The sequence below is a fragment of the Dermochelys coriacea genome, chromosome 18 (genome assembly GCF_009764565.3).
Source record: "Dermochelys coriacea isolate rDerCor1 chromosome 18, rDerCor1.pri.v4, whole genome shotgun sequence".
NCBI lineage: Eukaryota > Metazoa > Chordata > Testudines > Dermochelyidae > Dermochelys > Dermochelys coriacea.
Window position 1 is genome coordinate 21402107 of NC_050085.1, and position 13183 is coordinate 21415289.

A 13183-nucleotide genomic window follows, 5' to 3' on the forward strand; every position below is an offset into this window, starting at 1 on the left:
GAGAGATGACATTTACTGCATTATCAATGACCCTCTCACAATCATCTTAGGACAATTAGGGACTCATAACAAATCAATTGCTATTGATTAAGCTGCACATTCTTACTACAAACTAATGGCTGGAATAGTAAAGGATCCCTGTAGGTGACAGCCTACACAACATGTGCTAGAAATCCCCCAGCCCTAGAGAGAGAGAGAGAAAGGCAGGGCACATCCATGGAACAGGGCAAGAGGAGCAATTTATCAGTCCACCAGGATGAGACTCCCCTGCTATCTGCCTCAGGCACTGCATGCAAAACAGACCATTTTAAAATCCCTTGTCTCCCTGAATTCGATCATCTTTATTCAAGTCATTAGGGTCTCAATTTACTAAAATAAGGCAAAAATGGTTCATCCAGACAGTGCTGGCTAACAGGGCTGAATCATTTTAATGCAAACCTACGTGTTCTCACTCTAACAATGAGTTTGCAATGCAAAGCACTGGATGATTCTGGCCATTTTAGCAATACTTTGCGGCTACCTTCTATTAAAGCATTAGACGCAGTTGTTACAGGAGGTTGCATTTGTAACAGAGGCTCTTGCATTAATGAGCTTTTCCGTATGGAAAAAACACAAAAGCTACATTCTTCACCAAAGAAGTGAAAATGGTCTCATTTTGGATTTAGATATTATAAATATAACCTATTGTAGGCCAAACCTGCCCCGTTTTTGTGATAAAAGTATTAGATGGGTCTTTTTTAGTTCCAAAGATTGACTCCTTTGTTATTTTACATATTTATGTATATTAAATATGAACCCATCATGGGTCCTAATTACATGCACACAATATTATTAAAATCCATTCACACTGAACCAATGTACAAAACCTAAAGGTTTCCCAAACCCTCTTCCACTCTCCTTGAAGCTCAAATGCTCCCACCACAGCCTGAGTCCCAGTTACTCAAACCCTCCAGGTTCAAGACCTTTGGGATAAAATGGAAGTCTGCAGTAAGCAAACCTATCCCGGTGTCCATACGTTCCTGAGAGCTCTCACAGGGATAGCTTAGACCTTTATTCCAAAGCGTGGCTGCTTGGAGACGGAGTCCAGGCACAGCAACCAACACAGGTGATGAAGACAAAGCCGAAGGCATTCCTAAGGGAGATTCCTATCTTTAATGGAGGATAGATTTATATAGCATTAACTGGACTTATCCTACCTGGTATTTCAAGGAGCGAAAACTACCATCTACACAGGGAAGAACATAGTTGCAACATTGCATCAGATCACTGACGCATCTTGCCCAATGTCCTACTGCTGGAAATGGCCTATGCTTACTATTCAGAATATAGGTGGAGAAGCTCATGTCCATTCCCATCCCCCCGCAACACAATATAATGTGAAGTCTTATCCCATTGAAATCAACTCAGTGCACCAGTTCGGTGTTGTGCCTAGGGACCAGGCAATCACATCTCATGATGTGGAGTATGAGATGGTCAAACATGGGGTTGGTGTGGGAAGGAATTTATTGCATGATCCCCATTTACATCACTGATTCGATGGAATTCCTCAGCGTTAAAGACAACAATGGTAATTAATAGCTTTCTGTCTGCTTGCCACAATTTTGCATTGCTCCAGAATTTGGACTGAAAAACTGGATGAAACAATTTAAATGTGTGTACTTATCCCAATAAACGTATGCTAGCATGCATAATATTGGTACAGGGGATTCATCCAAAGTAGGAAAATTGTGATTTTGAAATCCTCAGAACAATAAAAGATTTAAACTCACACATGGAGTTAAGGATTCAAAAAAGGACCAAGAAAGGATGAATTATTTTCATAGTGCAAAAATTCCATTTTGTGCTAAAACCTAAAGAAGAATTCGCTTTTTCAAAGTTGAAATTCTCCAATTGAGCTTGCCAGAGCACTCCAGGACTGCTGCAGGCTAGGTTTCTCCATTTATAGCGGAAAAAATTAACATATAATTAGAAAGATTTCATAAACCCATTTGTGCCACATTACATGTGGGACCATTAAAAAGCACTTTGTCATTTTAATGGGCGATATTTGCCTTTCTACCCTAAAGACTGAAATAGTTCTTCAGAAGCAATATGTGAGCTACAAAAGGAGCTATTGTTTGATTCTGAAAGACACTTTATAGTCAAGTACAATTTTTGCTCAAGGTTTTGAAATGTTCCAACATAACATTAAATATTTAGATCAACACAACATGGGAGTCAGATTCTCAATTAGCTATGATTTTAGCACACAGGGATCCACATTAAAAGCCTGATCTAACTCCTGCTGAAGACTTCCATTGACTTCCATGGGTGTTAGATCAAGCCGTAAGAAACAAAACACCACTTTCTAGAAGAGTGGGGTGAATCCAGAAAAGTTGTGTTTATGCACGTGTTCGAATTCTGTAGTGCTCTTCAGTTCTGCCCATGTTCCTGCCACCTTACTATTCGCTCCTTAAAAAGACTGACGCAATGGGTTTTGTTCGCATGGGTGTTTGGAGGACGGCTGATTCTCATATATATACTTTTATGTGCATGAGAGGTTATTTGCTAATCTCCTTTCTAAGAAGGTTCAGTGGCCCAGACATGAGAACAAGCAACATCATGTGATTTGGATGACCAAATATAATGTATAGTGAATAGATTAGCTAAACCAAACAACCCACAAGCTGAAAACTGTTTGTCCAAACTACCTAGAGAATATTTAAGAATGGATTCATACACAGATGTCAAGAGCATGAATCATTCAAGGACAGAACGAGCAACTAAATTCCCAGCTAATCTGATTCGCAACTCTTAATTTGACCAGCTCTACTTTCTAGTTTGCAAATCAAAGGGGGTACAGAACACTAAAGAGCTGCGGTGCCCAATGATATTAACAGGCAAATAAGCCCAAACAGCTTTTAACATTTAGCCTCACTCAGCACTCACTTCAGCAATAGAAAGAAAGGATCAAATTGGCCTGAGAGCCTATTGTTATGGGCAGGTCCAGTGATGGCTGGCATCCAAAGGTTAACGTGTAGGTAGCTTCTTTCTATGGGATGGAACATTTTAGATATGCCCTCCTTGACATCCATGAGTGACTTAGCTATTGACCCTGCTCCTTTGCTCACTGTCTATCTTTCTGGGTTCTTTCCTGGTGCCCTGTAGCATCAGAATGTTTACCAAGAGTCAGAACAACAACAGTGATAGTTTCTCTCTTCCTCCTCTCAGAGTTAGTGCAGTTTTTCTCCAACCTACACTGTAGCCACACCAGGTTGTGAGTTCTATTCTCAATGCCTCGTACACTCTATCTGATTAGCAGAAAACGGTCTGCATGACACCCTCAGACCACTACCAAATCCTCTGAGAAATCATGCATTCATAGGATGCCTGACCTGACAATTTTCATTATATCTGTAGTGACCTATGGAGAAGGGGCCATTGCACTTTTATTTGCAATGGTGAGATCTTGTGAGGGAGGCAAAGACCGATTAGGCACGAGAGTGGAAGTGACTGTTGTTAGTGACTCTTACCGATAGTATGAGTGTTTCTGTGTTTCACTAGCAACCAAAGGATTCCATTACAGATCCCGCAGCCCAGACATTCCTAAGGCAGCTTGAGATGCTGGGAGGCCAGCTGAGCACTACATTCAAGCCACTGCCTATGTGCAGAATGGGACAATGGGCAAACAGACAATAGCAATCTCCAGATGGTGAAGTAAGTGACATTCCAAACAAGCAACTCAGCTGTCAAGGCCCAATCAGCTCCTCAACTGTACTTGTTCCTAAAAGCACCTAAAATAAAATGGAATAGAAAGCCACTTCCATATTTAACTGAGGGCCTGTAAAGTTAACAGAAGAGAATGAACTGAAGACTAGGAAACCAAAGCTCTTATTTTCTGGGACTTTGTTTAGAGAGTGAAGGAGAAGCCACTGCCTGAGGGGTTTTGGGGATTGACGGAAGAGGACATGCAATGCCAAGCAGGAACATGAAGACGCTGCTGCTGTCACAAAGCAAAGTGACCTTCTGGTTAACAAATAAAGAAGTTTCAATAGTTTCACCATGAGACAATAAGAGCTGTTCTTCAAGTCAGAGCTGCTAAGTGCAGAATATTGTAGGCTAAAATCAAAATTTCCAATTTGCAAGACCAGAGACACACAGGGATTAAGATAGATAATTTAATTAATAAAAGCAGAGGAATCTATAATTAGCAATCACAATTTCATTAGGAATTTTCACCAAAAGAAATAAGTCTACTGTACGCTCTTTGAAGGATCACTTTCTTTAGGGCACCTTTCTTCAGGTCTGTGTTCAATTTCTGTTACGTTGCAAATTTGAGATTTTTAGTCAATAGTCATTTTTAAAGAACAAATTTTTGTTTTTCTTTCATCAATGCACTTACTGCATAAATAGATTGCTACTCAAGAGTGGGGGAAAAGCAACAGGGAGGAAAACCAGAGCATTACCAAGTGCATTTTCAAGAGCTAAGACCCCGTGATCATTTGTATTAATGAAAAGGATTAAATGTGCTAGAAATAATTATCAATAGGGAGTGATATGTTACAGTAAGTAAAACCTCTTGTGCTTTCTTTGGTTTATCAACTGAATTAAACACTCAACCACTGCTGAAATTGGAGTGTGTGAGATGAGAACTCCTAAGCCTATATACCCTAGGTGCCCAAATCAAGAGCACCTTATGAAATAACAAAAGTTTTAAGAAGAAAGAGCCTGGCTCTACACACATTAAGGTCAATGAGAGTTTGGGCCCCAGGGACTTAACGTCTTTTTGTTCTACAATGTCAGCAATTTCTGGGAAAAACCACATCTTCCTTTTTGGAACACTTGACTTCCACTCTGTACTGAAGAAAGAACTCTGTCTGGCTGTTCACTGGAATCCAGTACTTTGTTACGATGAAACCATTCTATCAGAGAGAATTTATGAAGTATTGCACAGCCTCAGAAGCAAGGCAAGAGGAGCAGTATGTGCCAAAACAGCCTACCACGGCTTAAATATTTCAGAGAAGACTTGAAAGCAACCAAATTTAACATATAATTCACAGTGTGTATCACTCAGAAACCGCTGTAAATCATCACAAATATTCATGGGGACCTTAGCTTAGTGTATATAAGTTTACCATGGGGGTTGGAAAACCTTAAACTTGTGACACACCTCTGAGTCATAAGGCTCCAAAATGTTTCTTTCAAGATTCTTGAAAACAGGTTTCTCATGGTATAAATTATCAGTGCATCTCCTGTATATAAAAGGTTGCACTGTAATGCAGTATTAAAGTTGTGTTTATTATAGATGTCGCACAATGTATATTTTTTATCTGAATCATTTTGTTCACTTTACCAGAAGGTCAAGCTTTCAACAGTCTATCATTTCCAGACCTTTTCTCCATTGAAAACTTTCTACAAATTTGTTTCGGAGCTTAATTTTAAGTTGTTTTGGTGATAAAACAAAATATCAATGCAGTTCTGAGAAGAATGGCTTCATTACAATAAATGTAATCAATAATTTTGAGTTGCAAGTATCTGTCTCTTCAATTTTCCTCTCATCTAATCTGAGAATACTAGTTTAGTGGGCTGAAAGAGCTAAAATTATTATCAAGCTAGATGACATGCAGTACAATTCAGCATTTCAGAAGTTAGAAAGCCAAGCATTAGCAAGAAACTACTCAATTTTTCTTTAAGGGGCTCAACAGTTTAACCTTTTCATAAGGAGTTTTTCAATAGATGGCATGTGTCTTAAATACCTGCACTAATTATACAGCAGCCAAGAATTGCTCAGAAGATGCCATTTGTCTATTGTCTCAGTAACAGAGGATTGTAAAACTTGGTCAGAATATATAGTTACACAACAGCATTCTGGTCTATCAGGTACAGATTTATGTTCTTTAATAATTAATCACAGAAAGGCTAAAAATGTCACCGATGAACCAGAACAGCGTCAAGAAGCTATTGTGGTCTTTTGGAAAAATATGCTGTGTGGCTAGTTAAGGAATGTCAGCGATGCTGTACATGCATAGTTTGTAAGCACTTCGGATCCTTCAGGACACAATGGGTAGTAGAAACAGTTATTCGTAAGTGTTACATTCACTCTTACCTTCCTGTCGGCTCCGCTTGATGCACAGAAGACATACTCTAGCTGGAAGATGATTGCGAATGCTGGGTGATGGATCATCTCGGTCAAACGAATGCGGCTTCTCAAAACCAGAGCTTGACCTACCATGCTGCGTTAGAATGTAACAAAACCACAGATTAAATGGGGACTGTTTCTTATAGTCCTGCAGAAATTAGCTTCCAGCTGATCCCGGCTGCACTGCATCCCTTGCAGGTGCTCTGTTGGTACTGTGTGATATTGAGCACAGGTCTGGAAATTATTATAAGTTGTTATTTGTATTGTGCAAGCATCTAGGAGCCCGGGCCAGGGACCAGGACTCCATGGCACTAGGTGTCGTACAAACACAGAACAAAATGATGGTCCCTCCCCCAAAGGTCTTACACTCTAAGAGAAAACCTGACACAGACCGTGGGAAAGTGCTTCTAGAGTTACTCCTAAGATGAGTTCAATTAATTCACTGACATTTTCACAGCAAAGACTTAGTACAGCCCAAAAAACATGGCTCGACTGTACTTGGCCCACCACCACAAGCCCCTGAGAAACATTCTTCTTTCGAACACCCAGACTTGTTGTTGGGGGTTGTTCCACCTCAAAAACACCATGGGCCTTTTTAATAAAAGGATGAGTCATTCAGAGTTCTGCTGACCCATAGCGGCATGGGTTGGACAGGACCTGAATCTGCAAACTCCTTGGCTCCCTCTGGAGATGGGAAGATGCTCAACGTCAGGCAGGATGGGGCCCAGAGCTGGGTAATGAGCTTTCTCCCTCAGCCCTGCCCATTTTCCAATTCTGATTTCTCAGAACTGAAATCCAGGGAGGGCAGGCAGGAAGGCCGTCTGATGCTCTAGCCCCGTGGACTGCAGCCCATCTGCCACTGACAAGAGGAGTGACATGGAGCACCATAGGGCAGCCAAAAGCAGCAGAAATCAGCCACTCCTCAGCCGTTACTGGTCCTTTCACTTCATACCTGGGTTTGGCACTGAGGTCTTGTTTCCGGTGGAAGCTGGCTGAGCGCCCCCGAGCCACCTCGGCCTCTGGCACCACCACCACCACCTGAGGCGTCTGAACGAAGCATAAGCCATTGTGGACCCCGATGTGCAGCCGCCGTTCCTGAATGAGAACTTCGCTCCCGTCCACTGTGGAGCTATCCTGGGAAACGGGCCAATTTCACCATGGTTACATCACAGGCTGAAATGACAGTGCTGCAGAAGCTGCTCCTTCATTATGGCTGGAGCAGGCCTGATCCTCCATGGCCCCAGCCCCAGCCCCATCTCTGCTGGGAGAAGCTGGGAAGACCATTGCATTGACATTGCGAGCCAGTCTAGGGATGAGCTACACACTTCATAGGTGGTGCTCAGCTCCTGCCTCCCAAATCTGGCCAGTGGGGACTCCCCATAATGGCCTTGGAGAAGTGTACCTCTCCTTTTTAACACAGTTAAGCATGCAAGTAGTGCTATTCACATCCCTGGGGCCACTCCTGTGCTTAAATTTAAGCACATGCTTAAGTACTTCGATGGATCAGGGCTGAAGTGCTTGGCGAGATTAAAGCCCTCAGATGGGAGATGGTACAATACGACGTGGAGCAGAGCCCTGCAAATCCATTTTCTTTTGCGAGTTATGTTTGCTCTTTTCCTGTTTCTCATGCCTCTAGCCAATGAAGTGGCATTTGGAAGATCAGGAAGGAAAATTTAGGCAATTAATCATAAAGACATAAAAATGGAACCTGCCCCAGAGTGATTGCTAGATATTAAAGTGTTTTATCTTAACAGAAAATCCACAGCAAATATGACAAACAAACAAGGATTTTCCTCCCGGTCATTATTGCTTACTAAATTATATGATATTTGAAAATGAACATTAAACCTTAAAGTTCCTTTATCTTCCCATTAATCAAAACAAGTTGACCAAACTGAAACCTATTAGTGTTTGAATATTCAAAACATAAACCACAGAGAACAGCTTTCTGATGATCAAAAAGAAAACCAAGAAGTAAAGTGCTAAAACATAATAAAATTACTTTCATGGTGGAAAATTAGCACACTATCCCTAAAAGCAATCTTGTGCTAGTGCCATTTTTATAAATATGTCTATTCTATACAAAACAAAGCAATAGCCTAAATGTACTTTCTCCTTCTTTGCGCCTTAAAACTAAATCGCCTGTTTTTTGTGTCTCTCATTTTAGAAAGTTTCCAAAATAACGTTATGGAAAAAAACAAAAGTACTGTAACTGTTGCAAAATACCCAACCAAAAAAAAAACCCCAGGCCCACTGCTAATTTTCAACCTTTCACATACCTCCTTGACTAAGACGGGGTAAGTGGTAAATCACTGTCATGTAAGATGAGCACAGATAGAGGACAATGCAGTTCATCGTGCAAACATGCAATTTTTTTGCTTCTCTGGTTTTTAGGGATTTCTTTTTAATCATGGAGGAACAATAGTACAGAGAACTGGAAGCACTGCAGAAACAGCTCCTCTTTTGGCCGGTGGTATTTTATTATTTCACGGAAAATGGCTGTGTTTTAAGTCCCTGAATAATTATTTGAAATGCTGAATCAGGAGCTTGTACCTAATCCCTCCTTTTTAGCTACCTGGAGCTTTAATAATAGGATTGTGACTGCAGGGATTTATATCACAAATGCTGTGTGATAACACCAGTGGTAGGCGATGCCAATACCACGCTCAGTGAAATGCTGACTAAGCCAGAAATAAAATTTATCCCCAAACTGGCAGCTACACATGCAAATCTTCTACCTGTGTTACCTCCAAATACTGCAGGGCTTAGGTATTTGCACACAACCCACACTGATTCAGCTATTCAGGACAAAGGCTTCTTCAGTACAAGTCCTGTCCGTTGTCTGGCTACAGAGTCTGAGACCCGTCGTATCAAGACTAGCCATTGCAGACAGATAAAGTGGCACCTGCTCACCTTAACAAATGGGAGAGTATGCCAGAGAAGGACATGCCAGCGCTCACTAACTCTCATTTATTGCCAATGCATCTGACGGAGAATCTCTGTGCTGTAGCTAAAGATTCCTGGGCCACATACCATGACTGAAGCAAGGCTGGGGCAGATCATTACAGGGTTGGGAGTATGAGAGAGCGCCCGGAGGCTTTAGAAAATTGTGATGGCAATTCACTAGGCAGTGCTTCTTGCCCTTGGCCAGTACTGAGCCAGTGCCTCGCCTTCAGGCTAAAGGGAGGTTGGTGCAGTCTTTGGGAAAAGATGCAAGACCCAGGTCTTGCTCTCTGTGGTCATTACATTTCCTAAGGTGCTTCTCATGAGTATAGGGAAATTACTCTCTGAATCCTGGCCAGGTTCTCACTTGGCCAATCATATTGCACCTCCCTACACAAGCCTTCAGTTAGATAAGGTATTCTGCACACCTTGCTCTGAACTGTTGTGTAGTGTGGTTGTGCACTGTTACACAGCTACCACATATCACCCCAGAGTTTGCACTTCAGTGGTAGGCAAACTGATTCATAAATATGGTTTATTCAATTGCTAGGAAACCTATTAATATGCATCTTGAAGAAAACCATCTTATCAATGTCAGTCTATTAGCATGATAAAAATACCAAGATTATAAAAAGAAAAGGAGGACTTGTAGCACCTTAGAGACTAACAAATTTATTTGAGCATAAGCTTTCGTGAGCTTATGCTCAAATAAATTTGTTAGTCTCTAAGGTGCCACAAGTCCTCCTTTTCTTTTTGCGAATACAGACTAACACAGCTGCTACTCTGAAACCTGTCGAGATGATAAAGGAGTTACTAGTGTTGCCATGATATTTACAGTACCTTAAGTAAACGCTCACTGTTGAGTAAATCCAGCAGCTCTTCCTCAAATTTTTCTAATGAAGGGTACAAATGAATGGACAGCTTATCCAAGTACCATGTGACTGATTTCATGAGGTGGGGTTTTCGAAAGAAATCATCTGAAAAGACATCCAGCCATATGTTACACTGCAGTCACCCAAATATGGCCTTGATAGTCAATCCCATTCTCTGACCAAAGCAGAAAATACAGCTGAAATATGTGGTACTCACAGGAAACTCACAGTAATGAGCCCTCATCTTTCCACAGCTAAAATTAATAAACAAATGCTAACTTTGGGAGAAGTCTATTTTCACCTTCAAAATGCCTCCAGAAACAAATTCAACAATCTAGTCATTAAAAGAAAGTAGATTATAAAAGATACCCATACACAAGAGGCTGGAATCATATGGCTCAGACCTGCTGCATGAATCCAGACTGACTTTAAGCAGAGTGTTTATTGCAGCAGCAAGCAAAGAGTTTTGAGCCAGAGAGCAGTGAAGTAGTGGATGTTTAAGAGAACCTGGGAGAATTACTCTGACCGACCCCCTCAACTTTGCTGGCAGTAGCAGAATGGAGAACACACTTGAGTTCTTTAGATAGGAAGGCACACACATGCTTTAGATAACCCAGACCAGTAGCTACTCTATTGTACAGAATTACATTTCACTTACCAAGACTACCTGGAGGGAAATGCTGGAAAGGATAAACCCAACTCTAAACTGCGCAAATTCTCTGAGTGCAGAGTGGTAGAGTGACAACAGCAAATTTAGAGAGTTTTGCATGGCAAGGCTCAGAAGGAAAACTGAAATTGAGCCCATACTCTACTTTGTTTTGGCTGCGCTCTGCTAATGGGCAGATAGCCGAACTAGGCTCGGTGATGATGAAAGGCATGGGTTGAACCGAGGGTCACAGAAAGGGCATGAAATATGAAGATGTATAGAAGAAACAGTTAAAAATGGAACAGCCAATCTCTAGCATTGACAGTTGCAACCATGACCTTTCCAAGCACCTAACCAAACAGACCAAGGTTTCATGCAAATTTAGAAATTCAGAGATCACTGCTAGATTAAATATGCAAATAGATAAATAATGAACCATTTATTTATGCATAAGTATTTCCATGGATCTTGGTGATGCAGGGTCCCACCAAGTCCACCATTTCCACATTTTAACTGATATTATTTTAAGCCGCATATAAATATCCCTTTGTCATCCTGAGAGAGCTGGACTGTACAATTCTTACTCTCCTTAGTGAGCATTTATTCACAAGAGTAGTTCCTCTGACTTCCAATACCCACGGGTTTTAGGAAGGGATTTGTACAGTTTAATCCATGGTGAATATAACCCATGTATTTCCCATCAGACAAGCCCATGGCAAGTATTTTAAACTCCAGCTATTTTATTTTAATCAAAGCTGAGTTTTCTCTTGCCCTAAAAATAGAAGACAAAGCAAGTTACAATGCTGATCACTGCTGAGGCTGCCAGTCATTCCACCTTGCAGGAACTGGAGGGGCTGCAAGTTTTGGGAAGTAGAAGCAAAAATTAAGGAGTAGGAACACCTTTCTTAAGAGCTTTTTCCACAGAAAGGCACCTAAGATTTTATCCTCCTCCACATGACTCACAGTTGAGCATTAACAAACCTACACTACAGGCTTAAAAACAAAACCTGAAGTCTATAAAGTGCCTAACAATAGAATTCAATAATACAACATCTCAGGGCTAGTCAGAGCTGCAGGAGCTGTGAGGAATGAGGGAGTTCATAACAAATTAGTGCTAGTGAAGCTAGAATCTGCCTTAATTTGATTTTAGAAACTAAATATACCTTCCTGATTTCATTTACTCTGAAGATTCAGTCTATCAAATTATAGGGTATGTTTTGTTTAAACTGCCCATTTAAAACCAATTTCAACTACACTGTTCCTTTATGACCAGCTTTCAAGTGGTATTTATTGCTTAGTTCTTTAGCTTAAGACAGGGGAGGGGAGAAGAGCAGAAAGAAGCGAAACTTATTAACTTTTCAGGACAAATCTTTTCTTGACAACCAAACAGCAGGAAAACACTAGCATTGTTTTAGTTAAGTTGTTAGGCTTTTAAAAATGAATTAACTAACTGAAAGCAAAGAGGTGACAGGGAATAGGCAGGATGAACAGCTCCATGCTTGTGTATTGGTGGGCGATTTGGTAATAACACTGCTACATTTATACTGAAGTCAGATGTTTACAAATATCCCTGACTAACCTTATTCAGGGCCCCGTTTCAGCCAGGAACTTAAGCACATGCCTAACTTTAAGCATGTGAGTAGCCTCACTGAAAGAATGACTGAATTAAATTAAATTAATTGAAAGTCAAGATGTTAAAGGCAATAGAAAGGATTTCCATGGGATTACTCGCAGGTTTAAAGTTAGGTATGTGCTTAAGTACCTTGCTGATTTGGAGTCAGAGAGTGGTTGTGGCTCTCATCATTGTCTTCCATCTGAAAACTGCTTCATTTTCCACTGCTCGTGGAATTCAGAGGCCACCCCCAGCAGGCTGCAGCTGATGAAACTCTGGTTTACGAAGGCTGAAGACTGTATGAGTGTTACTGCAAGAGGCTGCGTATTGCTAACCGTGTGGCCATGGTATTGGGAAGGTGTATGGAACTCAGCTGGACCTTCCCTTATAACACATCTAATTGACGTGCCCTTACTGCAGCTGAGCCGTATGTAGGTGAGCAGTGGAGATGCCCAGCGCCGTCTGATCAGAAGGTGTCTGGAAGGAGGATGCTGAGTGCACTTCCTTATCGGCAATCAAAGAACCATTCTTCCTCTGCATGACGGTTAGTGTCCATTTCCCTTGCCACACTGTACTTACCCTGTATACCTGAGCAGCTGATTTAGGGCTACCAGGGAAAACAAAGAGGAGCAGGAAGCAGTGAGCTGAATTTTCCCTGCAAGGTACCTCTGAGACTATCAATGTTTTGGCTTAATTGTTTGTTCTGCCAGTTGTTTGACTGGTAGCTGAATTTGCAATCAGATTGGTAAGGCTTTGTGTGACTAATATGCCTAAAACGCAGTTCCCCTCGTCTGTCACAAGATGGGACTGATGCTCTGCAGCTAGAGGCAGATCTCAGTGGATGTATAAGTATACTGGGCTATACACTGAGGAAATCATCTGAAGATGCAGGAAAATGATGTCTCCCTCCTGCTGGCAAGAGCAAGGAGCTCCAAAATCTGAGCAATGGGAGAGAATGGAGAAGAAAATCCTTTGGAGACATGCATTACGAA

The 13183-nt window shown here is 41.3% G+C and overlaps 1 protein-coding gene across 15 annotated transcripts in view; it reads right to left on the reverse strand.

The window, feature by feature from the left end:
• NPHP4 (nephrocystin 4) overlaps nt 1–13183 on the reverse strand; it is a 107337-nt gene that overhangs the window by 59994 nt on the left and 34160 nt on the right. For 13 of the 15 annotated variants that reach the window (XM_038377069.2, XM_043500055.1, XM_043500053.1 and 10 more), the window contains 3 exons: nt 9902–10038; nt 7071–7252; nt 6086–6212 (listed from right to left, as the gene is read on the reverse strand). In XM_038377069.2, the coding sequence (XP_038232997.1) occupies nt 6086–6212; nt 7071–7252; nt 9902–10012 (420 nt within the window). In that variant the 5' untranslated portion in view covers nt 10013–10038. Of the gene's footprint in view, nt 1–6085; nt 6213–7070; nt 7253–9901; nt 10039–13183 lie in introns of those variants that run through there. The other 2 variants (XM_038377071.2, XM_038377070.2) reach the window with 2 other exon arrangements.